Source organism: Trichomonas vaginalis, chromosome III (genome assembly GCF_026262505.1).
Source record: "Trichomonas vaginalis G3 chromosome III, whole genome shotgun sequence".
Classification (NCBI taxonomy): Eukaryota; Parabasalia; order Trichomonadida; family Trichomonadidae; genus Trichomonas; species Trichomonas vaginalis.
The window spans coordinates 13,994,620-14,022,021 of NC_067205.1; the positions used below are offsets into that span (position 1 = coordinate 13,994,620).

General features: G+C 31.6%; 7 protein-coding genes and 1 pseudogene across 8 annotated transcripts, besides 7 other annotated features; 2 read left to right on the forward strand and 6 right to left on the reverse strand.

Annotated features, from left to right (window-relative positions):
* Window positions 1-13,094: part of a mobile genetic element that runs on past the window's edge.
* Window positions 1,099-1,529, forward strand: TVAGG3_0698530 (annotated as a pseudogene). The gene has a single exon. A coding segment is annotated over exon 1 (431 nt).
* Window positions 5,496-5,804, reverse strand: TVAGG3_0698540 (uncharacterized protein; the record flags this gene model as incomplete). The annotated part of the gene is made up of 1 exon (XM_051243290.1): window positions 5,496-5,804. The coding sequence occupies one exon, from the start codon at window positions 5,802-5,804 to the stop codon at window positions 5,496-5,498; it is 309 nt and encodes a 102-aa protein (XP_051089877.1).
* On the reverse strand, window positions 6,803-7,123 carry TVAGG3_0698550 (organellar and viral DNA polymerase type B; the record flags this gene model as incomplete). The annotated part of the gene is made up of 1 exon (XM_051243291.1): window positions 6,803-7,123. One exon carries the CDS (start codon window positions 7,121-7,123, stop codon window positions 6,803-6,805), a length of 321 nt encoding a protein of 106 aa, XP_051089878.1.
* Window positions 9,990-10,574, reverse strand: TVAGG3_0698560 (phage tail repeat-like family; the record flags this gene model as incomplete). Its single annotated transcript, XM_051243292.1, has 1 exon — window positions 9,990-10,574. The coding sequence occupies one exon, from the start codon at window positions 10,572-10,574 to the stop codon at window positions 9,990-9,992; it is 585 nt and encodes a 194-aa protein (XP_051089879.1).
* Window positions 10,594-10,749, reverse strand: TVAGG3_0698570 (uncharacterized protein; the record flags this gene model as incomplete). The annotated part of the gene is made up of 1 exon (XM_051243293.1): window positions 10,594-10,749. One exon carries the CDS (start codon window positions 10,747-10,749, stop codon window positions 10,594-10,596), a length of 156 nt encoding a protein of 51 aa, XP_051089880.1.
* Window positions 11,737-12,144, forward strand: TVAGG3_0698580 (uncharacterized protein; the record flags this gene model as incomplete). Its single annotated transcript, XM_051243294.1, has 1 exon — window positions 11,737-12,144. One exon carries the CDS (start codon window positions 11,737-11,739, stop codon window positions 12,142-12,144), a length of 408 nt encoding a protein of 135 aa, XP_051089881.1.
* Window positions 13,095-16,596: 3,502 nt separating the features above from the next.
* Window positions 16,597-18,504: a mobile genetic element.
* Window positions 17,720-17,979: a mobile genetic element.
* Window positions 18,312-18,455: a mobile genetic element.
* Window positions 18,505-19,974: 1,470 nt separating the features above from the next.
* TVAGG3_0698620 (uncharacterized protein) lies at window positions 19,975-21,346 on the reverse strand (the record flags this gene model as incomplete). Its single annotated transcript, XM_001304170.2, has 1 exon — window positions 19,998-21,332. One exon carries the CDS (start codon window positions 21,330-21,332, stop codon window positions 19,998-20,000), a length of 1,335 nt encoding a protein of 444 aa, XP_001304171.1.
* A 1,545-nt stretch (window positions 21,347-22,891) lies between these two features.
* TVAGG3_0698630 (protein ubiquitination) lies at window positions 22,892-23,756 on the reverse strand (the record flags this gene model as incomplete). The annotated part of the gene is made up of 1 exon (XM_001304171.2): window positions 22,892-23,755. One exon carries the CDS (start codon window positions 23,753-23,755, stop codon window positions 22,892-22,894), a length of 864 nt encoding a protein of 287 aa, XP_001304172.1.
* A 495-nt stretch (window positions 23,757-24,251) lies between these two features.
* Window positions 24,252-24,288: a mobile genetic element.
* Window positions 24,289-25,467: 1,179 nt separating this feature from the next.
* Window positions 25,468-25,505: a mobile genetic element.
* A 50-nt stretch (window positions 25,506-25,555) lies between these two features.
* Window positions 25,556-26,472: a mobile genetic element.
* Window positions 26,473-27,402: the final 930 nt, after the last annotated feature.

The following is a 27,402-nucleotide window of genomic DNA, read 5'->3' on the forward strand; positions in this document are numbered from 1 at the left end:
ATTGTTCATTCGAATGCAGAGTTTTCAGCTTTAGTAAACTCAAACACTTTAGCAAACATAAACTTAACCTTAGTTGACGCAAACTTTGTTCCTGTAAAACTTTTATGTCCTATGTATTTGTCAATGACGGCAGAAAGTTTCGAATTGGAAGATGCAACTGGTGAAAGTATTGTACTACAAGAACAACTTCAACAACAAATAGCTCAAGAACAACAAATGCAACAAATGGAACAAATGGAACAAATGCAACAACAAAGTCAAGAAAAAAAAATATTTTTTTTATTTTTATAAAAATGTACAGAATAGACGTTTCAGATTTTTATGACTTCCAAGCGTTCAGAAATATGTGTCCATTTAGAGACTATAACAAAGCAGTCGAGAATTTGAAACGTTTAGTCATTTATGTTGACTCTGCCCCAGAATGTTATGTTATGAAAGAATGGGATGTTGTCTTTAACAAACCAAGAGCAACCATAGTTTCAGAACAAGAATGTAGACAGAAACTTAAGAAAATAAAAGTTGTACAAGTTGGCATGAAGATGTTAGATGCTTGGGATATCTTATTGTCAAAGTTAGAAGATTTTTCAGTTCGTGGTATAAAGTTCTATACACCATCTCCAAACTTCTATTCTATCTTCACTGGATATAAATACGAACAAGTAGAATGGAAAGAAAATGTTTATAGAAGCTTGGTTAGACCATGTCAAAGAAATTATATGCAATGGAAACGAAAGAGTCTATGAGTATATCTTATGTTGGTTTGCAAACATCTTACAACATCCAAGTGCTAAAAATGAAACTGCTCTCATTATAATTGGAAAACAAGGAACTGGTAAGAACACTTTCTTTACAGATATCTTATGCAAACTGTTAGAGGGCTATTCGAACCCGAATATGACAAACTTAGAAAACATCTGCGGTAAATTTAACTCTTCAATAGAGAATATGAAACTTATAGTATGTAACGAACTTCAAAGTATAGATACAACAAAGGTTTTAAACTCAGATGCTTTGAAGAGTCTTATAACAGACAAAGTTGGAGTTGTTGAAAGAAAGTATAGAGACCAAAGAGTTTGTGAAAATGTTGCAAACTTCGTCATGGTTTCAAACAATGTTGTTCGATGAAGTTAGAAAGTTCTGACAGAAGATATGTAGTTGTCAGAACGTCAGATTCTCATATGCAAGATACAGAATATTTTGACGACTTAGCAGAAACTTTGACACCTAACTTTTACAACCACTTGTTCTCATATTTCATGACATTAGATATTTCAAAGTTCAATCCAAGACAAATTCCACATACCGAAGAAAGACAAACATTGTTAGAAGCAAACAAGAGTGTATATGAACTGTTTATAGATGAGACTAACTTTGAGTGTTTAGATGAAAGGTCATTGTACGATGAATATAAACAATATTGTCAAGAATATGGTTATATGGCAGCGTCTAAACGAACATTCTTGGCAAATGTCAAAAATCTTTTAGATGTTCAGAATGGCGTATATACAAAGAAAATTTTTTCTGAGTAAATTTTAAAAAAATATTTTTTTATCCGATAGAAAAGATGACGAAATATATTTCAGTCAACAAATATATGTCAGGACTTAAAGAAGAACTAGACCCATTCATATATTTGAATGTTTACTTCTACCATTTTGAAAAGTCTACATTTGACAAAGTTTGGAACATCGAACCAGTTAAGTTTGCTATTGTGACTAAAAATGGTGCGAAATTTGAAGACTTAGACATAGAAGGTTTGTTAGCAGTCAAAGAAAATTTTGACAGAAGGTTCTCAAACCTTAAAGAAGGCAAAGCATACAAACTTGTTATACCTTATGAACCAAAGAAAGCAGACGACTATGAATATTATGAGTCTAAGATAGTTGAAGTTCAAGGTAAATTGGGTAAAAAGATTTTAGAGTCTAAGCCAGTGTTTGCTCCTAAAGAGGAAGAGAACATTGACATTGACCCAGAAATGTTCTAAAAATAAAATTTTATTTTTACATGTCATATCTCACCTTCTCTGGAACTGGTTCAGGTTCTTTCTTCTCTTCTTCTACTTTCTTTTCTTTCTTTCTCTCTTCTTCTTCTTCTCTGGTGGAGTTATGTCAAATTTCTCAGAACCATATTTATGTAAAAGTTCTTTGTCCTTTAATAGCTCATCTATTCTGTTTTCTATTTCATCTTCAAGAACAGCGCATGTGCCTTCTTTGCATTCTAAGAATTTTGTTGGACTTCATCTTTCCAATCGGCGTCATCTCTGTCAACAAGTCTGTCATTGACAAATTTTAAGACTGCTCTTTGTAATGTTTTATGGTTCTTGTCATATTCCCAGAAACAGAACTTTAGAACAAATTCACCTTTCTTGTTTACACTATGTAAGATTTTATGGTCGACAGAAGTTTTAGAGTCGAAAAGCTTGTCTCGAATATAGATAGCGAAATCGCTAGACATTTTCTAAAAGATAAAAATTTTAATTTTTCTAAAAATATGTTAGAAAAAAGTTTGCTGACATTGACAAGAAATTTGAGAATGTTTTGAAAGAAGAACAAGAGGAAGTTGGAAAATGCTCAGATAAAACCCATACATGACAAGTTCTTATTTGCTCAGAATGGTATAACAGGTCTAATCGCACCACCTGGGTCGGGCAAGACTTTCACTTATCTTAAAATGGCTGCACAACAACAAGAACTAGATGAGAAGAACCCATTCTATGAGTTAGTTGTCATTTGTAGTACTTCTGGTCAATTTGACCAAACCGTCAATTCGTTCAAAGATATTATAAAGAAGTCTAAGTTAGTATGTATAAAAGACTCTGAGTTGTTAGATTGGATAAAGAAGTACAAAGAAGAGTTTTGAAGTACAATGCTATAAATGAGTATATAAATTCGAAGTTTAAAGACCCAAATGAGGAAATGCAGAGAATATTAGAGAAGAAACACTTCAGAAACAAACAGAAAGAGATAGAATACATTTCGAAGAAATTGCAATCTTACGATTGGAAGACTTACCCTCACAGATGTCTTCTTATCTTAGATGATTTCGCCTCTCATCCTTTGTTAAAGAACAGAGAACAAGACATGTGTCGAATTCTTAAGAAACTTAGGCACTTTAACATCTCAGTTGTCATTTGTGTACAGACAGCAAAGAGTTTAAGTAAGGATGTTAAAAGAATACTTACTGATATCATACTTTTCCCTGGATTGTCCGAAGACGATTTCATGGAACTTATGAAAGAGTCCATGGCAGGTAAGTTTGACAGACATGAACTATGGGAGAAGTACAAAGTCATACAAGACCCTCATACTTCTTTCAGAATTCACATCTACGCGAACAAAGTTCAAATTGTAAAAAGTCAAGCTTGAAAAATAAAGAGTTTTAGTCTTAGTCTGTTGTGGTGCTGGGGCTGTCGGTTCTTCTGGCTTTGGAAGGCATTCAGGAAGAGGAACGTCGGACATTCGTTTGTGTCTTAACCGTCTTTGTTCTGAAACAATATAATATTGTCTTGAAAAAGTACAACATTGTCTTGAAAAAGTACAACATTGTCTTGAAAAAGTACAACATTGTCTTGAAAAAGTACAACATTGTTCTGAAAAAGTACAACATTGTTCTGAAAAAGTTCAAGACTTGTTCTGAAAAAGTACAGCCGTACTCAAATTTGAGAGACATTGTACTGAATTTATACAACATTGTTCTGAAAAAGTACAATATTGTACTGAATTTATACAACATTGTCTTGAAAAAGTACAACATTGTCTTGAAAAAGTACAATATTGTCTTGAAAAAGTACAACATTGTACTGAATTTATACAACATTGTCTTGAAAAAGTACAACATTGTTCTGAAAAAGTACAACATTGTTCTGAAAAAGTTCAAGACTTGTTCTGAAAAAGTACAGCCGTACTCAAATTTGAGAGACATTGTACTGAATTTATACAACATTGTTCTGAAAAAGTACAATATTGTACTGAATTTATACAACATTGTCTTGAAAAAGTACAACATTGTCTTGAAAAAGTACAATATTGTCTTGAAAAAAAGTACAAATTGTACTGAATTTATACAACATTGTCTTGAAAAAGTACAACATTGTTCTGAAAAAGTACAACATTTTCTGAAAAAGTTCAAGACTTGTTCTGAAAAAGTACAGCCGTACTCAAATTTTGAGAGACATTGTACTGAATTTATACAACATTGTTCTGAAAAAGTAAATATTGTACTGAATTTATACAACATTGTCTGAAAAAGTACAACATTGTCTTGAAAAAGTACAATATTGTCTTGAAAAAGTACAACATTGTACTGAATTTATACAACATTGTCTTGAAAAAGTACAACATTGTCTTGAAAAAGTACAACATTGTTCTGAAAAAGTTCAAGACTTGTTCTGAAAAAGTACAGCCGTACTCAAATTTGAGAGACATTGTACTGAATTTATACAACTTTGTTCTGAAAAAGTACAATATTGTACTGAATTTATAAACATTGTCTTGAAAAAGTACAACATTGTCTTGAAAAGTACAATATTGTCTTGAAAAAGTACAACATTGTACTGAATTTATACACATTGTCTTGAAAAAGTAAACATTGTTCTGAAAAAGTACAACATTGTTCTGAAAAGTTCAAGACTTGTTCTGAAAAAGTACAGCCGTACTCAAATTTGAGAGACATTGTACTGAATTTATACAACATTGTTCTGAAAAAGTACAATATTGTACTGAATTTATACAACATTGTCTTGAAAAAGTCAACATTGTCTTGAAAAAGTACAATATGTCTTGAAAAGTACAACATTGTACTGAATTTATACAACATTGTCTTGAAAAAGTACAAATTGTCTTGAAAAAGTACAACATTGTTCTGAAAAAGTTCAAGACTTGTTCTGAAAAAGTACAGCCGTACTCAAATTTGAGAGACATTGTACTGAATTTATACAACATTGTACTGAATTTATACAATTGTTCTGAAAAGTACAATATTGTACTGAATTTATACAACATTGTCTTGAAAAAGTACAACATTGTTCTGAAAAAAGTTCAAGACTTGTTCTGAAAAAGTACAGCCGTACTCAAATTTGAGAGACATTGTACTGAATTTATACAACATTGTACTGAATTTATACAACATTGTTCTGAAAAAGTACAATATTGTACTGAATTTATACAACATTGTACTGAATTTATACAACATTGTTCTGAAAAAGTACAATATTGTACTGAATTTATACAACATTGTTCTGAAAAAGTACAATATTGTACTGAATTTATACAACATTGTACTGAATTTATACAACATTGTTCTGAAAAAGTACAATATTGTACTGAATTTATACAACATTGTCTTGAAAAAGTACAACATTGTCTTGAAAAAGTACAAGTATTGTTCTGAAGCAGTGCAATGACCGACATAGACCCAGAAGGATTTGACAAGGCAATTTACCATCTAGAGCTACATGAGCCATCTTTGGTGTCAAGCTTGAAAAATAAATGGTTCATTTACTCTTCCTCTTTGAAGTTGTCAAAATACTCTGTTATTTTTTCCTTTAACAATGGCAAATCTTCTTTGAATGTAAGTATTGTACAACCTTTCATATCATAGTGTGTTTGAGGTAACGTATCTTGAACTATCTGTTTAACATCTTCATTTGGTGTCATTGAAATCGGTAAGTTTTCGCGATAGAACCAATTTCTGTCAGATTTGTAAATCTTAGCAAGGTCGTAAAAGCTTTTGTTGTTTCTTCTGACTAAATGCAACATAACCATATCTCTGTCTTCTTCATTTTCCATCTCTTCAGTGTAAATCATATACTTATAGTTCTTTTCCTTTCCTTTTGGTACCGAACGTGGTATTCTTTTCTGTATGTTTTTGTCTTCTTTCATCATATCTTCTCTCTGCTTTGTACAAAGTTCGTCAAGAAGTTTACAAACATACCATGCATAGCGAGGTGAAGCCCACATTGCTATTGAACTAACTAGGAACTTATGAACATATATACCTTTTAGATGCGATGGTAAGTTTTGTCTGTCTTGGTACATCTTTTTAAGTTCTTCATGTTCAAACTCACTGAGGAGTTCATGAGTGCTATTTAATTCAAACCAGTCTTGTGGTTTCTTGGTATCTGGAGCAAAACATGCTGTCAAAATACTTTGCATTTGGTACATGTCATCTTTGACCGAACGAATGAGACGTAACTGTTTGTTAAACTGAACCCACTCGTATTCTTCATTTATGGCTTCATGAACGATAGCAGTTGTTGTGTTCTCTGTTGTTGACATATCTGTCTTTACATACAAAATAAAAAAAATATTTTATAAAAAACTAGCGTTATTTTTTCTGTCTTAAGGAAATTCATGAAATTTGGTCATTTTTTTCAGCAAAAATATATTTTAGGTGAAGAGGTGAGATTTCACCTGTTTTTTCACCTCTTTTTTCACCTCATGAATTTTCATGATTTCATCGTAAATGTTTTGTCAAGACTTCTTCGTATATGTTTTGTCAAGACTTCTTCGTATATGTTTTGTCAAGACTTCTTCGTATATGTTTTGTCAAGACTTCATCGTATATGTTTTGTCAAGACTTTAATCGTCAATGAGTGTAAAACAGACAAAAATATATTTTAGGGTAGAAGGGTATATCTACCCCGTTTTCTACCCTCATTTCTACCCCATATGTCCTTACTGAAAAAGTATGTGTTCCATATGTCATTTTACTCAGAATTTTGTTGCTGAATTCAATAAAAATATATTTTAGGTGAAGAGGTGAGATTTCACCTCTTTTTTCACCTCTTTTTTCACCTGTTATTTTATAAGCGTTTTACATGAATTGTATGATGTATATTTGAAATCCTAAACAATTTCGTAGCTTCTATTTCTTCTTTTAGTACATCGAATGTTTTAACTATGCCGAAGGTTTCTTTATACTTCTTCTTGACATCTGAAAGAAGGAAATCTTCTGCTGTTGGATAGTTTTTGTTCAGAAATTCTAACATGTCCATTTTATCTTCTGCTGGTTTTTCTGCTTCTTTCTTTAAATCTGCATAGTCGTTTCTCATACGTTCTATCTCTTTGACTGAGTAGTTATATTTCCTAATTGCTGCCTTACATTTAGAACATTGCGGGTTCATTTTTGCGTTATATTCTGAAACCTTACCTGCTAAAACAACTAAGGCGTCAATTGCTCTCTTTAACTCAAAAGTTGCGGGTCTTATTTGTTCATTCCATATCTTACCTCTTCTATCTTTATCTCTTATCTGCCATACACATTTTGCAACTAACGAAACAAAGTTGTCGTAGGTCTTAAACTCCCAGATTTGTATATGTCAGAGATGTTCTTATATACCATATCGCAGTCTTTGTCCATGACTTTGTGGTTGCAATGAAATCCAAGAAACTCATAGTTTACCTTTCGTATGAACTTCTTTATTTCTACTGAGTCAGTTGCTTTGACTTCTATTTCATCGAATTCTGGAATAGTAAGCTTTTGTTGTTGGATTTCAGGAAGTTTAGGTAGATGGTCAATAATGTCCTGCATTTCATAAAGATACTGTTCATTTGTTTCATCTTTCGCACTACAGTCTAAATCTCCTTGGAGAGTTCTTGCTTTATCTTCTGGATTTCTGTTTCGAAAGTATATGAAGAAGGAATGAAGCTTTTCATCTCTACTAACATTGAAGTTGGGTTCATGACTAAAGAGTTTGGTGCTGTTGTTGCTAACATGTTCTTACAATAAAAATAAAAAAATATTTTTTTAAAAAAACCAACTTTATTTTTTATTTCGGGAAAATTCATGAGGTGAAAAAAGAGGTGAAAAAAGAGGTGAAATCTCACCTCTTCACCTAAAATATATTTTTGGTGTAAATTTCATGAAAATTCAAGAGTTTTAGACCATGTTAGAAAACGTGTTAGAAAACATGTTAGATCTAACATTCTAACATAAACATTCTCGTCAAATACAAAAAAATACAAAAAAATGACACTAACTTTATTTTCTGACTTTCACAAAAGACCAAAAATATACGCTTTACATGTATTTTTCAGCAACTTCGTCAAATAATTTTATAGCACTATCTATCTCATCTACTTCAAACGTTTCTTTACCTTTCGTGGGAGCACCATACATCTTCTCAAACTTTTCAAGTAGTTCTGTTTCAGCAGCTCTCATATCGTTAACAAACACAACCTTAACTCTATTGACTGTACTGTCATATCTTTGAGTTATATTATATGTTCTTCCTATCTTATATCTCTTTGTATTGAAGTCCTTCGGTTTCTGAACGATGTAAAGTAAGCCCTCACTGCAACGTTCCGTATCGAATGAACCATATGTTATGAAATTATATCCAACAACTGGGTCAATCCATAACAAAACTATCGGTATAAGACTTTTGTCAATGAGATATGCTGTAGTTCCATAGAATCTTACCGATATCATAAGCTCAGGATTTCTTGTCAAAATTTTCTGAGTTGAAGCAATTCCAACCCAATGCCATGTTTTCTTTCCAGATGGAGATATAATGTCTGACAAAGAATATTTGTTGTATTTCTTTGAGTATCTTACGTTTAAATCACCTATTCTAACCACTTTGGTGTCATTGTCTATCTTTTTAACTGTTTCAAACTCAATGTTTAACATATCTGTTCTTACATACAAAATAAAAAAATAAAAAAAATAAAACTAACTTTAATTTTTCTATCTTAAGGAATTTCATGAAAATTCACCTGTTGAATTTTGTATAAAAAGCAACCCGCTGTTTTCCGACGGTTGCTATATTCTTCACAAAATGCTTGTTTTGAGGTCGAGCCACTTTTGGCTCCACCTCTTTTTTCAACCAAAACTCATTTTTGTCGAATTCAGCACAAATTTCATGAAAATTCAAGAGGTGAAAAAACAGGTGAAAAAAGAGGTGAAATCTCACCTCTTCACCTAAACATTATTTTTCAATACTTTTTCAGCACTTTTCCGTAGTTGTATATGAAAGACAATTCGAGATAAAAGTCATAGTACAATGGTATTATATGCTGCACACCATTTGTTGTGAACCAAACTTGAAAGTCAGAGAAACTGTTACTAGGTGGTTCGTAGAATTTAGAAGCAAAGTCATAAAAGTCCTTACCGATACAAAGAAAACTGTTGTTGCTTGAACTGAAACTTGCATGACACATAACATTTTGAGGGTCAAACACGTTTCTATAAACTGTCAAATCTGTATGAACGGGATGAAATTTCTTCATCTGAAATATTTCTACCGGCATTTGTAAAGATATAGTCTAACGGTTTTGTATCTACTACTTTTGTTCTTTGTTTTTCAACCTGAAGCATTTAATATATGTAAAAATATATTGTTTTAAAAAACGTTTTAAAATGGTATGCCATATAGCTTCTTGAATTTGTTGAGAAATATATGAACGTGTTTTCCATCTGTATCTCTAGCGTTTACATGAGCACAGCCATCCTTAGTAAAATATACTTGTAATTTCCTATAGTTTACGCCGGTATAAAAGTAGAAAGAGTCTTGTTCTTCGCTATAGTAGTAAAACTCAAACGTATGCTTGCCATAGTCTGTAATTTCAATTGCTTCATCTTCTAGTTCGTCGACAAATTCGAATACAATATCTCTAAATCTACCCTTGTTCTTATTGTTTTCAGAACAAGTGACCCAACGTAAGTTTTCAAGTCTATTGTCGTTTCTTATACGGTTTATATGGTCTACAAAAGGTAAATTGTTAGGGTTTGGTATAAAATGAGTTGCAATGACAACATGTTTAAGATAGTGTTTTCCACCAATCCTCATCCTAGCATATCCGTCATTTTGCTCCCATTCGCTTAAAACTCTTTTTGTCTTTTTGTTTCTGACTTCAAATGACTCACAACAGTGAATTTCATATTTCTCATCTAACAAACAAGTTTCCCAACGGTCCTTTCCGACAGACTCAGCGTACATTTCAAATAAAATAAAAAAATATTTTTTTGAAAAATATACTGTTTTTCCTTTACTTAACATAACCACCAGCTACCATAAGTCTTTGACGCCAACCCATACCAGCTAATGAAGGTTGAGTTGGTTTAGTCTGGAGACTAAACTTTGGTTTTGGTTTATCTTCAGTTTTTGGTTTCTCTTCTTCTATCGGTTTTTCGTCACTTTTCGGTTCCTCTGACCTTACCTCACTTGCAGGTATGGTTGTGTCGTTAGTATCTTCGTAAATATCATATGCCATTTGTTTTTGTTTTCCTTTCAACTTTTTGTGTTTGTTGTAAAGTTTAGAATATTTCGACTCTAAGTCAATGAGATGTTCTATAATGAACTGTTGGTCGGTGAAGAATACCTTCCCATCTGTTGTCTCGAAAGCTCCTTCAGACTTCAATATTTTATTTGTGAGAGTCTGTTTCTTTTTTGAGATACTAGCCGTTCCATTTCTATGAAAAGTGACTTTGTAGTTAGGGTTTGTATTTCCAGACCTGGCACTTTCTATTATTGAATTTTTCTCTTCATCTGTAAGTTCTTTGACAGGTTTTGACAATGGTTCTGAACTTTTTGTTTGTGGTGTCAAATCTACCGTTTCAACTTCTTCGGTCATTTCATCTCAGTAAAAAATTTTAGTTTGGTTTGTTTTCAACTGGTTGTTTAGGTTTTTTAAGTCGGTCTAAAACTTCCTGAGGTATAGGAAGAACTTGACAAACACGTGGTTGTGTAACTGCTGGAAGCCGACAAATCCATCTTGAGCCCATTTGTCTCAATGCTGTATTGTTCATTTCATCTCAGTAAAAAAATTTACATTCCCCACGTTTGAGGCGGTTGCGGTTGGTTGTTGTTTACCCACTGTTGTGCATGGTTATATCCTCTGTTAAAGAATCTTTCACCTTGGTCCATATAGTGCCCTGCTTGGTTATAGTAGTCATTTGCTTTGTTATAGTAGTTTCCTGCTTCTCTTCCTACATTGTCCATCCATCCTTGAACTTTTCCTCTTGTTTCAGGATTTGGAATAAGATTTGTTGCATCTCGTGCTACCTCCCAACCTTTCTGTACAGTTTGTATAATAGGCTGTGCTTTCTCTTTCAGTATACCTAATGTACTCAAAATCTTCCTTCCAATTCCAAATGCACCTCTGGCTATTGTTCCACTGCGGGCAAAAATCTGGATGCAACTCCTGCTAATGCGCCAAATAAACCCATTTCTTATAGGGTAAAAAATGACGAATCCAAACAAGGACCCTATGTTTCTAAAGCGACAAAGAAAGCACTCATGATAAAAATCTTTAGTTCAACACCAAATGCTTGGTTTATGGATATCTTGGAAAACATTCCGAGGTATAGAGAAGATGGACCACCATACTGGCTAATATTTGTCGGTCAAAACACAAGATACTGTGAAGCCATACCATTACAGTCCAAAAATATTTTAGATGTGAAAACTGCTTTGACAATATTCGTTGACAAATACCATCCAACAAAACTGACATCTGACTGTGAAAGTTCTTTCAAATCAGACGATATTAAAAACTATCTGCGTTCAAAAAATGTAAACCAATATTTCATTGTCGACCAAAACCATTCTGCTCTTGGTGTCATTGACAGTTGTATAAAAATCTTAAGAGACTTAAACCAACCACAAGGTGGTGAAGCAAATGAAATGTCATATGACGACAAGTATAGACACTTCTCCATGGCAAAGATGAGACAAGTTTTAAATATTTACAATAGCCGTAAACAAAAAGGTTTGGGAAACCACTCCCCGAAGAAATGAAAAACAACCCTGACTTAGAGAAAGACTATATATTTAATAGTTTAGTCAAAAGAGACAAACAAGAAAGAATGCCAGGCTTCAAACTTAAGAAAGGTGACAAAGTAAAAATAGAAATACCTAAACGCGACCCATATGAAAATACTATTGACTATGACAACAATGGGAACTCGACAGGTACTCACGTTCGTGTTCGTAAAAATAGAAGAAAGTATACAAGAGAATATTATGAAGTTTTAGGCAAACATGGCAAAATGTACAGACTGCAAGCAGAAGATAAAACTACTATTGTCAGACCTCGTTTCAAACTTGTCAAAGTTCAAGGTGGTATACTTTCAAAGACAGTTCCTAACAAATATAAGACAACTCCTGACGAATATGCTAAAGAAGTTGAAAATGACGACTAAGCAATTCTATACCATGCGTAAACTGTCATGTAAGGTGCATGTAGTCTTTACTTTGTCCCGTTGTTTGCGTATATCCTGAAACGAAATGTGTATGGTTTCCTTCTCCCTGAGTGTCACTCCAGTAACAATTTATAGCAAACTTAACGTCGTCTTTAACATCATATCCTTTACCTTTTGTCATTCCTGTCCAATCCCAATATCTATGCTTATGCCAACCTGCTTCAGCTGTAGTTAAATTTATGTAATGACTGTGTGCAGGTAAGTTTTCACCTGAAATCGTTTTACTTCCACCTGTTTCCTTTGAAGAGTTTGCACAATACAAAAACCTGTCGACTATTTGAGTCCAAGTTCCGAGACCAAGTACTACTTCTGGTCTGGTAGAGTTCATTGACGTGTAAATAGAACCTATAGGATATATTGTTTGAAGTATTTCTGTCTTTAATGTTTGAAGCTCTGTTTTGTCTGCTTTTTTATATAACTTTTCTTCAAGTTCATTTACGTCAGAGATGCTATGTCTATGATATTTTTGTGGGTATGTTCCTTCTGTCCATGCGAAAATACGTTCTTTTGTTGCATCTACATATCCTTTTATCCATGTCGAGTCTGCTTTTGTATTCCTTAACTCTGTAACACCTTTCTCAAGCTCTTTCAACTGTTGTCCATCTTCCATTAAACCTCTGGTATGACTTGAAACCGTTTGTGCCAACATATCTACAGTTTCTTTGTCGGCTATAAGGTCTAAACATCCTGAAACCCACCCTGTATTGGCTTTACCTTCTAAAATCTTCGATGTCCGTTCATTATACCATTCAACCATTTTTTTAATTTCTTCATCTTTTTCATCCACATATTCCTTATCTGCCTTCTTCACTAACACACTAGCCATAAGTCCTTATCTACTTTCTCCTCTAACTCACTGTTGACATATGTTTTGTCAGCTTTCTTTTCAAGGCTAACGTTTAAGTCTGTTATTTCAGATATAGAATGTGTATGTCCAACGTCACTTTTCCTGTTTAAGGTTTCTTGTAAGTTTGTAATATTTGCAATGGTATGTGTATGAGTCTTTTTAGAATATTCTTTGTCAGCTCTTGTCACTTCACTTGACATTTTATTGTCAACATATGTTTTGTCTGCTAGTTCAGGATGAGTATGTTCTTTCGTTGCATATGTTGCATCTGCTCTGTCATGTTCTTCTTGAACTTTTTCAATGACATACTCTTTGTCAGCTTTGTTGTCAACATCTGCTTTCAAAAGAAGTTCTTTTATAGGCTTCTCGTTTAAAGTTCCTTTTGTTGGATTTACACAGACAGTATGGTTCTTACTGTCTTGAAACAGAAACTCATCTGTCATTGGGTTTATCGTCAGTTTTAAGTTTCCTTCTTTCAATGACTCAGATATCTTAGAATAGTTTGAAAAGTTTGTTGTGTTCTTATTTAGAGCTTGCAAAATGAGTTGTCGGTTGTGTTGTATTTCTCTCATAGACGCTGTTTCTTTCGACATTTTTATTCTAGATAAAATATGCTTCCAATAGAAAAAGAAAATTCAAGAGTTGCTACAACTAAACCATTAGATGAACTTTTTACTAATGTCGGTCAAAAGTTTGAGACAGAGACCGTAAAGCATGAAGGCTATCGTTTTGACTACCCATTAAGATGGCTAAGAGACCCATCTGTCACAAAAGCTATTGGCTTTCGTAGAATGAAGTTTGTGTCTGTAGAAGATAAAAGTTTTCCATTTATTGTAAGGTTTCATATAGATTATATATCTGAAGGGAAACGAAAAATGTGGGAAGAAATTGAGCTAATACAAGTTGACCTTTCATCTTCTCTACAGACTGCGTTAAAAAATATAGAAGATAAAATAAATTCATGTTATGCAAAATATGCTGATGAATATGCAAATACCGAGAGCACACTTTATGTGAGAATTGTATATGACAAACAAAATTCACAAGTGTCATTTCAAATCTACGAAGACAATCCAAAGAAAGACGAACAAATATATACAGAATTCACTGCAATGTCATGGTATTATTTGCAAAGAATGTTAAATCAGAAAGTCGAACTTCCTTTAGCAAATATTTACAGTCGATATGCAAGAGATGAACCATATTTATTTAAAGATGTTTTCGACTCAGATGCTATTATAGTTCATGCTTCATTTTCTGGTGCACAAAACTCTTTTTTATGCTTGGCAAATGACTTTTACGAAAAACCTACAAAGCTATATGAACCACGAGTGGAAGTATTTCAGACTTTCAAGTATGGTTTACTACAGATGGAAGAAAGAGAATAATTCCATTATACCACGCGTTTTACTTAGAACTTAGTTTCATATACAACTACTATCGAACGGTAAAAAATATAATTTTAATACGGTTGAGGTGTTGGATTTGGTTGCCAACTTGACTGTGGTGCAGGTTCAGGCTGTTGTATAACAGGAGCTTGTTCTTCTGGTTCAGGGTCTTTAGGTATAATACCAACGAACTGACCTACTCTTTTACCAATATTTTTGACTCCGTTCCAAATTCCTCTTCCTACGGTTTTTATTCCATTCCATATACCTCTTCCAACATTTCGAAAGAAGTTTCCAATACTACTGAAGAAACCCATTTTACTATATGTAAAAATCTAATGTCCACCTAGTCTCTTACGTTTCCTGTTGAGTTCCATAGCATTCTTTAACTGGAGCTCATACATTCTATTTCTCCTCTGGTAGAAAACATACTCTGGGTCAACTCCTGTGTTCGCGTCATCTGCATAGAGTTGTTTATATCCCACTTCAGGGTTTGTATAAAACTCTTTCCATCTCATATTTGCATACCATGGTGGTAAGCCTAACGCAGCGTCATTTGACATGGCAGTTTGCATTTGTACATCTGTTGGCACTTGACCATAGTTTTGCCATTGCAGTTTGTATTCTAACTTCATTTGGAATATTCTCTGGGTTTGGTTGTCCAGGTTGCTGTGCATTCGCTAAGTTCTGTGCGTCCATTTAATATTAGATAAAAATATCTCTTACGAGTACATATGCTGAACATTTGCAGGCATTGGTTCATCTTCATATTCTCTATATCTTTCTGCCACGTCAAATAAGTAAATGACACAATGGAAAAAACCTAAAACAAGTAGTCCTATTTCAAACCACATTTACTTACTAGTAAAATTTCTTTGTTATGACACTTTCTCCAGTTTATAGGACCTCTCTCATATTCTATCTTATCGTATCTAAACTCATAGTCATGTATGTCCTCTAACCATCTCATGACACTTTCCAAACCACTTTTATCGGATGTAAAGTAAAAGCATGGATGGTTATGTAAAACGTCTAAAGTTTCTAAAGAGTCTCTCAAAGTCCAGTCTACTTGGTATTGAAAATCCCATGTGTTATAGAACGGCGGGTCCACTATAAAGAAAACATTTTCCTTGTCTTTATATTTTTCATACAACTCTGTCCAATGACATCTCACAAACTCTATACCCTCAATATATTTTTCTATGTTCTCTTTGAAAACATTTGTATAGTTAAGATATAAAACTTTTGACATAAGTGTTTCAATGTCATGAACTCTTATAGCACCACTATATAATAGTCTAGCAGATATACTATCCAGTCAATATACTCTGCCTTTTTCAAAACCTCTCTGACAGTATTTTTCTTATCTAATGGTATACGTTCCATCTTACCTATAGGTATCTTTTCTTTTAACTCTTTCAATATTTTGTTTGTGTCTGTATATGTTTGAGACGGTTCATATAGTTGTCGAAGTCATTGCATATAATCTTTGAGTCAGGAAATATTGTATGGCACAAATGAGATATATAGAAACTTCCACCGAACAAGTCTACAAATGTTAGACCATTCGGTAGTTTCTTAAGTTCTCTCAATAGAATATCTTTACATCTACTCTTATTTCCAAAGAAGGGTAACGGTGGTTTTGTAAAATTCATTTATATATATAATAAAAATGTTTTTTCCTGAAAAGTGACAGAAAAGTGACAAAACATGTACGAAGAAATCTTGACAAATTCAAGAGGGTAGAAAAGAGGTTAGAAAAGTTATATCTAACCTTCTACCCTAAAATATATTTTTGTCTGATTTTACGAAGAAGTCTTGACAAAACATTTACGAAGAAGTCTTGACAAAACATTTACGAAGAAGTCTTGACAAAACATTTACGAAGAAGTCTTGACAAAACATTTACGATGAAATCTTGACAAAACATTTACGAAGAAGTCTTGACAAAACATCCTCAGGGCTAGAAGGCACGAAGTGCCTGGAAGCCCCACTACCTTTTTTTTTTTTTTTTTTTTTTTTTTTTTGTTTGTTACCAATTTGTATTAGAATTTTAAAAGAATTTGTTTGTTTTAGTTGTATTTTTTCGAAAAATATTAATTTTTGGCTTTTTCAATTGATCCGTATGATAATTATTAATCACTTTAATCATATGCCTATGGCAGTCCCAACGGGAACCGCGGTAATTTACCGAGGTTTCCGCACACCGGTTCCTTTTTTTAGGAATTTTTTAGATTAAAAAATATGCTTTGTAAATCATTTTTTGTAAATCGGCAAAAATTTGGAAATATTCTGACGACAATAAATCTGGGAATAGTATTTTAAATACGAGAACAACCTATTTAAAAGTGTTTCGCTCGATTTTGTATAATTTCAAATTTTCGCATATAGCTTTCTGTGAATTACCGTGATTTTACCGCCACATCAATAGTTTACGACACTTTTTCCGTAAATTGAGTAGTTTACTGCACTTTTTCCGTAAAATTGAGTTACGGGAATCCGTAAGATTACCGTACCTCACTTCTAGTTGAAAATAGCATTAGTATATAATAAATAGATATATTATTCATATTTTTGATTTTGAATTACGGAAAAAGTGAGTTCAGAACTTCCAATTATTATTTGATTAATTATGTTAAAAATACTATAAGGAATTAAATACATAATGTTGAAATTTGAATTACGGAAAAAGTGAGTGTGAAAGTGAAGTGAAAAAGTAAGATATTTTTTGTTGAAATAAATCATAGTTGTACAATTTTGAAACCATATGTAAAGCTATAAATTGAATAAATTCAAAAACAAAAATTTTTATTCTTATTAATAAATTTATATTAATCAATATTGAACAACCCGTAATTAAAATTGAATTCCTCTTAAAATTTAATCCATACGTTAATTTTTAATTTGCTCGGCGAATGCCGAGCTTCCCTACTTCTCTGTCATTCCTTCAAAAAACTCTAATCTTCATCGCACTTACAAACATCATGTTTTGATGTATTGTCGAGAATCTTAGACTTGTTTGTCATTTGATGATAGCATTTGAAAGTCATCTCGAAAATCGATTAACAAGACAATTTCCCAAACATCTACATACAAGTAGATGATGGTAAACCCATTAGAGTTGTTTTGCTATGATTCCTCCAATCTTATGATGAGAAAAATCATATCAAAACAGCTCTAATCGAACATTCTACACAGCTTAGCATCCAGCTAGTTCCAAGTAATGCGATTACAACATCAACGGTCAAAGCCTTTCAGAGTCCTTTAATCATTTCTTCTCATCTCAATGTGAAGTGGCCCCAAACGAACTACAAGCTGACGTTACAACGCATTACAACCCGGTTAATACGAGCATATACATTAGAGCTGCTTTGTTATGATCTCCCTCATCAATTGATGAGAGATCTCATTATGAAGCAGCTCCAATCGAACTAAAAGCCTACATACAAATGAGTGAAAACAAACTCATTAGAGTTGTGTTGCTTTGATTTCTCTCATCAGAAGATGAGAGATACCAGAACAAAACAACTCTAATCAAACTTTCTACACAACTCAGCACAGTATCAATGCAAAGTAATGCGTCTGTATCGTTAACAAGCAAAGTTGTTTCGGGTCCTTCCATTTTGGAAGAATTCGGAACAACTTTGCGAATTGATAGTGTAAACCCATATACATGAAAGCGTGCATGCATAAAGACAGGTATTGTCAGCAATGACTACCTGCCCAGCTATGAGTGATCAGAGAATTACCATCTCAGGCTTTTTGAGAACTTTTCAGCCAGGACTCTCGTATGTTGACTGTGAGAAAGGCATCCTTTATCTGAAATAGATGCTTTTCCAACAATCAAATTCGAAGATCTTCGACGTTGTTGTAAAAAGAGAAGGAGAAGGAAAGAAGAGGAAGGAGAGGAAGAAGGAAAGGAAAAGAAGAAGAAAAAAGAAAAAAAAGGACATATTAAATATAATGCGCACTTAATAGTGCCGAGGCGGCGGAGCCGCCGAGGCGCGATTTTTTTGACCCTATATTACCGCACGGCAATGTTTTTCTCGATTTTGTACAGCCCTATCATATGCAATAATTCTAGTAATTTTATTTAGTAATTTAATTTTTATAATTAATTATTGATTTAATTTTTCGTATTTTCGATAATTGTTTGGTTATTTGATTTTAATTTTCCTTGTTAACAAGAATGCTTGTTATATTTTAGATGGATATAAGCTTTTGCGGGATTTCATTAGATTTTTTCTGAAATTTTATAGATTTGAAATCAAATTTCGGTTAGACAGAATTTTGAGTTTTGATAATAGTATTGAAAAATCAAATGTCAATTCAATTACTAACGTTCTTGATTTTGCATTCTCTTGTAAATTTATATGGCTAAACTAATTATCTACTGAATACCATTTATTTGAAAAAGTCATACTTTTGATAATAGCATTTGTCAACCTCGAAAACTATATTCCAATTTACGAGATACAAAAATTATCAGTATTTTTATATTAGCCTTTTAATTTTCAAAATTAATTTCAAATTTTATTCATTATTTTATATTTCATTGCTTCCTAAGATGTTATCATTTTCAGTAACAAAAAATTGAATTCAATTTATTTTCTCATAAAGCTAATTTTTGAATCCTATCGATCTTTTTATGTCCCAAATTTTACATCCTATTGATTAACTGACATCACTCTCTCGGCAATTCTCTCTGATTTGCTGTTGTATGATATCTTTTTCATATATCTTTCACAATTTTTATTATAAAATCAAAATCACTGTATACAAGATGATCTCATCAAATCGTTTTCGCACACGTTAATGTCCCCAGAATTTTTTAAACCCCCATACAATTATATGTTTTTCACAGTCAGCGAAAATACTTCCCTTAATGTAATATTATTTAACTCGTTTAATCACATCTCTGGAAATTTCAACACTTTTATATAAAAGTGACAATATAAAATTACGAAGACTGAAAAAATAATATTTAAGATATAAAAATAATGAATATCCTATTAAATTTTTCATTCTCAAAAGTTAGAGGTTATTTTAAAACAATCATTTAAATACATGTATCTACTGTTATCGTATGTATCTGAACCTTTTTGCATCATCAAATTTCAAATTTTCATTTAATTTTGAATTCAAATTTTTGATGATTAACTCAACATCTTTAAGATCTACCATTACTGTCAATCAGTGAAGCAATTCTCATGTTTAAAATCTTGAATTTTTTAAATTTAATAATGAGGAATGAGATTCATTTCATATTTATATGCTCGGTACAATATTATCGAATATGAATTTGGATAACAGTTAAAATTATAACTGTCATATAGTTCTACGATATGTATGACGAATCTTTGATAAATTCCTAACAGTCACACTGTTTTTTTCTCAGCATAAAATATCAAAAATAAAACAACTCTATGAATAGAAAACTATACATAGTATCAGTACTAAGTCAATTGATTAAAAATAATCATTCAAAAATTATATTTGTAATGAACAAATATCAATTCGAAAAAAATCCAAACAAAACATTTATAAAAACAAAAATATCAATTACGCGGTAACTTAAAAGCATATGTAGGAGTTTGTGGGCGTATTATTTTAGGATTAGAATTTGTCGAAATGCGCATCTTGTTGACCTTCGAACAAGCAGTAATCCTACGGTTACGAGACATAATCCTTGACGATAGATGTAGGACCTGTAAATCCATTGAGACCTGTGTATATCCGTTCTGTACTTTTTCGATACATTCCTTCAAGCGCTCGAGGTTTTCCGTTTGGCCTCTGTTGATAGCGAATAAGGCTTTGTCGTATTGGAACTGGATGAATTGAAGTTGGTCTTCATATTCCTTGGATTGCTTTTTAATTTTCGGATTCTCGTTTAGCTTCTTTATACTACGCTCTTGGAAGTCTTTGTTAAGGAATAACTGCGTATCCCAATATTCAACTTTCGCTTCGAAGGAATTGTAAAATTCTTTGATTTTCTTTTGGTACGTGGCTTGGTTTGAAGGTGGGACATATAAATCTGAACGATCGGCTGTTCGCCTTAATTCTTCAATTAAACTCTGTACGTGATAGGCCGTAGCTTCATGCGACTCGTCAGCGCATTCTGTAGCGTAATATTCTAATTCATCTGTTAATATATTCATTATATCGTAAGGTAATCCTGGAAAAGTTCTTCCGCAAAGAACTTTATACACAAGCGTATTCGGATCATGTTTCAGGATATTGTAAACATGCTCCGGCATTCCGTTATCGAGAAAACAAACATATGTTTGATCAGAATATGAATCTGAGTCTTCTTCCTCTTCTGGAGAAGAAACCGAGCTGTTTGACTCAGGTAACTCCAAATTAGGAAATTGGAGGCCAGAACTTAATGACCTAAAAATTGGTTTCTTTGGCTCTTCTTCTTCAGCTTCTTCCGTTATATCCATCAATTGATACTTAGAATCTGTGTTAGATGGCTTTGAATCGAGATCGAAAGATTCTAATTGTGAAAATGATGAAAAAATTTTAATATCTTTAAGATTATTTTTGTTTTCTTTGTTCGTAAATAGAGTATGAGAGTGCTGTCTGTTAAGGGAGTTCTCGATCTGCATCGGGTCATAGCCCATTTCTTTCCATTTCTGTTCATTTCGCTTAGTTAATAATTCCTGAATCGTTTGCGTTGTAGCAGAAATATCTCTAACCGAATTAACTTTTACTCTAACATGACAGGTTTGGAATTCATCGAGTGAATCAAAACCTTTTGGTATCAATACGCCTTTCAATCTGATAAATGAAGGCTGCCTATAGCCTATTGAGATATTGGATTGCCCATCGGTTTCGTTGGTATCAAAAACGATGATTGGATTCGACTTGTCTTTATCTTTGTCGTGATCCATTAAGCGATCCTTATCCCCTATTATCTTGAAAAAATGAATAATTTTTGTAAACCTAGCAATTAATTGAATTTGATCTCAATAATTGAATATGATTCTTTGAAATTTAGATTATTTTCATTATATTATATTTCGCTGGATGAGCGTATATATGTAAGCGATAAAATTCGTTGGAATATCAATAACTCTGTACAAAAGTCTTGAATAGTTTAATTGTAATGATAATGAATAGTTTCAGTGATAGTTCTTTATTTTCAATTTTATAAAAAGAGTTTTATAATTGAATCAGTATTCAAATTTTTTAATTTTTTACGTACCCTAAAAAAGACATAGAATAATGATTCATTCAACAATTTATTGAAACATTGTGAAAATCTATTTAAATTGCCTCATTGAAAAAAATCAAGAAATCTGATACTATAACATATTGTGCATATTTATTAATTAGATTTCTGACACTTTTTAAATGGGCTGATAACTTTAGGTATGCCGAAATAGCTAAAAACAAATTGTAAATTTTACAGTTACATTAAAAATCATTAAAATTATCCTAAATTTTCAAAATTTTTCAATTCAGAATCCGGTAAAATTCGAAATAACAAGGGGATCATATTAGGAAAAGTAAAGTTTTATTGTAGTTTAATGTGGCTTTACGCCAACAAGTTCTTTAATCTCAGCATTTGGCTGAGCAATGGCAGCATCAAGCACGGCATCTGTAATTTGAGCGCCATGCTTGACGAAGTATTTAACCAGCTCGACGCATCCTTTTGCGCAAGCAACTTTTAATGGAGAACCATAAATTTAAATTGAACATAATGAAATCAAAAAAGAATTGTCTGAAATTATAAAAAACGCCTTCCTCGTTGATGTTTGCACCATGTTCGACGAGAAATTCAGCAATCTCAACAAAGTTGAATTGAGCAGCGACGATTAGAGGAGAAGAGTCATTAATACATAAAGAACTATATGAAATGAAATAGAATTGGTATGAAATTGATAAAAAACGTTTCATTATTAAATGTTGAATGTTATGAAAATAAAAAAGAACTTCATAAATTACAAATAGAACGGATATTCCATAAGTTCAAAATAGAACGATGTTAGTAATTTTGATTTCTGCACCTTTTTCAACGAGTAATTTTGTAAGGTCGATGTAATTATGAAGAACGGCAATGATCAATGGTGTCTCATGAACATAAAATGAATTTTTGTCTCATTAACAACAAATGAATTTCAACATAAATTTAAAGATGAATTACATGAAAAAGAAAGCGAACAGTATAATAAACCAATAAAGAATCATTTCATAAGTAAAATGATGAATGTCATCAATTAAAAAAAGAATTCCGAAATAAATTTAAAAAAGAACCTTATAAAAATTAAAAAGAATTAATGTATAAACACAAAAATGAATTCCTGATGTAGTTTCAAGTTCAACACCTTTTTCAATTAAGAATCTTGCAACTTCAGTAAGGTTGTTTTCGCATGCTAATGTTAATGATGTCTTATAATTTTAAAATTGAACTGTATGAAAAATAATAATTAACGAAATCAAATTCTTTCTAAGAAAAATGAAGAACAGATGTAAATGATAATTTCTTATTAACATTAAATCCATTTTCAGCGAAGAAAATTGCTGCAGAAATATCCATAAACTTGATGCATTTTGATATCGAACAAATTTCACATGTATATTTCTCGAGAAGCCATGAAGCAATATCGTTTCTGTGGAATTCGATGGCTTTCGTCAAGCAATTGTCGAATGAATAACGTTTTTGTGCTAAAAATTCGATAATTTCTTTATTGCCGCCTTCGACAGCGCAAACGCATGTATTCTTTGTAGCACGATGACCTGTTGATATGAGATGCTTGAAAATTTGTGATGAGCCGTACTTTGCGCTGAGATCAAGTAAAGTTAATTCGATAAATTCTTTTTCGAAGTCCATGTTATGCTGGGAACTGACTTGTTTGAATTCTTCGAGCTTGTCCCAGATAATTGCATGCATGACGATGTTCTTGCTTTCAATTTGAACGACTTCGGCTTTGGATTTTTCTTCATGGAAGACATTGCTCTCGTAACCATCTTCCTTTAAGACAGTGCCGAAGTCAACATCTGTTAATTCGATTGATGTGTTGAATTCTTTGGAAACTTCGATAAATAAACGTGAAAGTTGTTCAATTGAGCGCTGACGCTTGGATGATGCATATTCCATAACTTTTAATGCATATGGAACAAGGTACTTATTCCTGTTCAAGATTTCTTTGAGTTTTTCAATTGAATCTTTCAAATTTTGAACATTGCAGTTGAAAATAAGCTCTTCAACATTTACAGTATCGACGAGGTTCTTTGGTACATAGGAATTGTCGATATCCTTGAGTGTTAATTGCTTTTTATCAAGCAATTCAACAACAGAGATCGAGTTCATGTTTGGGAATTTGAAAGAAGTTTTCAAAATTTAAACATAGCTTTTGAAAAGTTTAACAATCGTGATGATAAAAAAGTTCTTTGTAAGATAATCTACCGATGAAATTGAGTTTGATCGAAATTGAAATCAAATTGCGATCGACCAAAACTATCCGATCTAATTTGTTAAATCAATACCTTACATTAAGTAAGGGTTTCGTTTTGCGAAAAAACGTACAATACGCAATTTCGCTAAAAAAACATTTAGCTAGCAATTTCGACCTTTGACTCCACTCAAGACGTCACTTTTTTAATTTTGCGGTATCATATTTTTGGAAAATCTTTATGAATATTATATAATAAGTCTCTTTAATATCTATATTTCATATTTTTATCGATTTTTAAAGTTTTTGCGAAAAGTATTCAATTATTTTTGCTATTTGGTCGGGTAGATGTCAGATTTGCGACATTTTCTGATATGATATTCAGATTCTACGTTGATAATAATGCTTATAGTGTAATAAACAGAAATTCATCAAAAGTGACAGCTCTCAATTTTTTGACATTTGTAAATTCTAAATTGAATGAGAGAAAAATGAAATAATACTAAGCATAATACAATATTCTAGATTTAATTATAATTAGGAAAAAGTTAGTTTTGAGAGTACTTTTCATAGGCATATAGAATGAAATCTTCTGAAAAATAATATCACATAAACTCATATTATTTTCTAATATATAACTATTTTATATAAAAATCAAATTCAATGATCTTAAAAGCGAAGGATAAACCTCAAAATTTACGAATATAATGAGTGGGAATATAATGCTTATCTATCATAAAACCATATGAAATATCAATTTTTGCTTTACGCCTAATTTTTGACGACAATTAGCAAAAAATGTTAAATGTTAACACTCAGTCCATTTGAATATGAAAAATAAAATTGACTTTGATTAAATGTTTTTATTTATCATGCAATTCTTCTTGCGACCAAAGATTTGAATAAAAGTTCAAAAAATAAGATAGCTTAAAAAATAATATACGGTAGTGTTTACTAATAGATGAATAGTATATAATTCTATTAAAATGGATTTGATCCAAAAAATATATAAAATTTGATCATAAATAAAATCGTTTTAAATTACTTCTTCATTTAAATTATAACAATTATTTTTGGTTTTATATTTTTTTGGATCAAATCCATTTTAATAGAATTTATATACTATTCATCTATTAGTAAACACTACCGTATATTATTTTTTAAGCTATCTTATTTTTTGAACTTTTATTCAAATCTTTGGTCGCAAGAAGAATTGCATGATAAATAAAAACATTTAATCAAAGTCAATTTTATTTTTCATATTCAAATGGACTGAGTGTTAACATTTAACATTTTTTTGCTAATTGTCGTCAAAAATTAGGCGTAAAGCAAAAATTGATATTTCATATGGTTTTATGATAGATAAGCATTATATTCCCACTCATTATATTCGTAAATTTTGAGGTTTATCCTTCGCTTTTAAGATCATTGAATTTGATTTTTATATAAAATAGTTATATATTAGAAAATAATATGAGTTTATGTGATATTATTTTTCAGAAGATTTTGTGTTCTTCTTCAAAATTTTATTTTTTTATTAAAAAGAATCTTTACAAAATATACATTTACTTTAAATAATATTTAAAAACGTGCTCTATCAAAAGTTCCAAAAATTCAATATTTTAGCTTTTCTGAGGTGTCACTTTTGATGAATTTCTGTTTACAACAATAGAACCCTCTTGCTATTGTGTCAAAATTGCTAAACCGATAGCAAAAATGGCAAACCCAAATTTTAGCTAAAAGTGACAGGAAAAAAACGTTTAGTATTAAAAAAAAGACCGATGAGAGCTTCGTTCGAAATATAGAGGGAACTGAGAATGCGCAACCATTCTCAGGGAATATTGGATGCTATTCCCGTTCCCTCTGTATGGAAAATTGAGGTTTTCAAAGGGAGTTAAAATAATATCAAATTTATACTAATTTACTTCAAAATACAAAAGTATTTGACAGCTAAAATTAGTTACTTTAGCAAGCCTATCAATACCCTTTTACGATTATTGCTACTTTTTCGAAATAAAAGTAAAAACAAATTTATACTAATTTACTTCAAAATACAAAAGTATTTGACAGCTAAAATTAGTTACTTTAGCAAGCCTATCAATACCCTTTTACGATTATTGCTACTTTTTCGAAATAAAAGTAAAAACAAATTTATACTAATTTACTTCAAAATACAAAAGTATTTGACAGCTAAAATTAGTTACTTTAGCAAGCCTATCAATACCCCTTTACGATTATTGCTACTTTTTCGAAATAAAATAAATTTATTATCAAAAACCTTTTTTTCTTAGTAAAAATAAACGAAATTTTTTACCTTATGAACTTTTGATGGAAATATGCAAATTTAAAATAATAAAGAAAGCCGCGAGCGAAGCGATCGGCTTAGTTCGAAGATTTTGATTCAAATCTTTGCTGATCTGTAATTCGCGGAAGCCGCGAGCGAATCGAGCGGCTTAGGTCTAAGATTTTGATTCAAATCTTTGCTTATATTCCTTAAATTCTTTATGAAACTCGCAACAGTTCCATAAAAAATTTTAAATTCTAAACTGTCGAAATTACCGATCGGTAATCACACCCTTCACGGGTGTGTCACTTTTTACAGGTGTGTCACTTTTAGCTAAAATTACCCCTACTCTAGCAAAAATATCTCGCAATATCAAAATTGAGATATTGAGTGAATTATGCATTATAGAGATTAAAAATCTGATTTGTGAAAACATCTCATCAGTTTCTAGCTAATTCAAAAATCTTTACTATCTTATTCGATTAAAATGAAAAGGGAATAGTTTCATTATGCTTTAAATGACAGCCTTATAATATAATCATAGTTTTCGCTCAATATGCAGCATTTTTTTTTCGAAATCTATGGTCAATATCCTAAATACTGATTGCTTTGCATTCATATTTCTTACATTTTCTATACCCACATCACTATTCATTGCTATTCCTATCTTTTTCATTTTTGTTTGTTTCTCATAATTTCTCAAAAAACACGATAACTTGATATTTGTAAATATCATACTTTATAACGTAAATAAGAACTTGACCTATTAAGAAAAGCAGTAATGAAAAGAAAATCTGAAATTCATAAAAATTACAAGTTTCTGATGACAATTAGCTTAATTAAACCAGGTACAAGATTATATAATTGTATTTTCTATCCAATTATCCATATAATATCTTATCCAGAAAAAATAACTTGATCAATACCAAATGATTTTTTAACTAGTAAATAAAGTATTTTCTTTACACACACATTGTATATCATAGTTTTTTTTTGGTTTCGCAAAACATCCAAAAACAAATATGCTATAAAAGTGACAATTTTAGCAAAACGAAACCCTTACTTACATATAATTTTCCCCGATAGCCTCTTCACAAAATATTGTGAGACTAAATTTTGAATACTAAATTCAAGTGGTCCTAAGAATATGATCAATCAGAAGTAATTTTTCCATAGATACACAGCAAAATATTATTCCCTTATACCTGCTTAAAATTTCTAAATATTATTCATTATTTCAAGAAATAGCAAGATTTCAAGGGCGCTAAACATCATTACTCT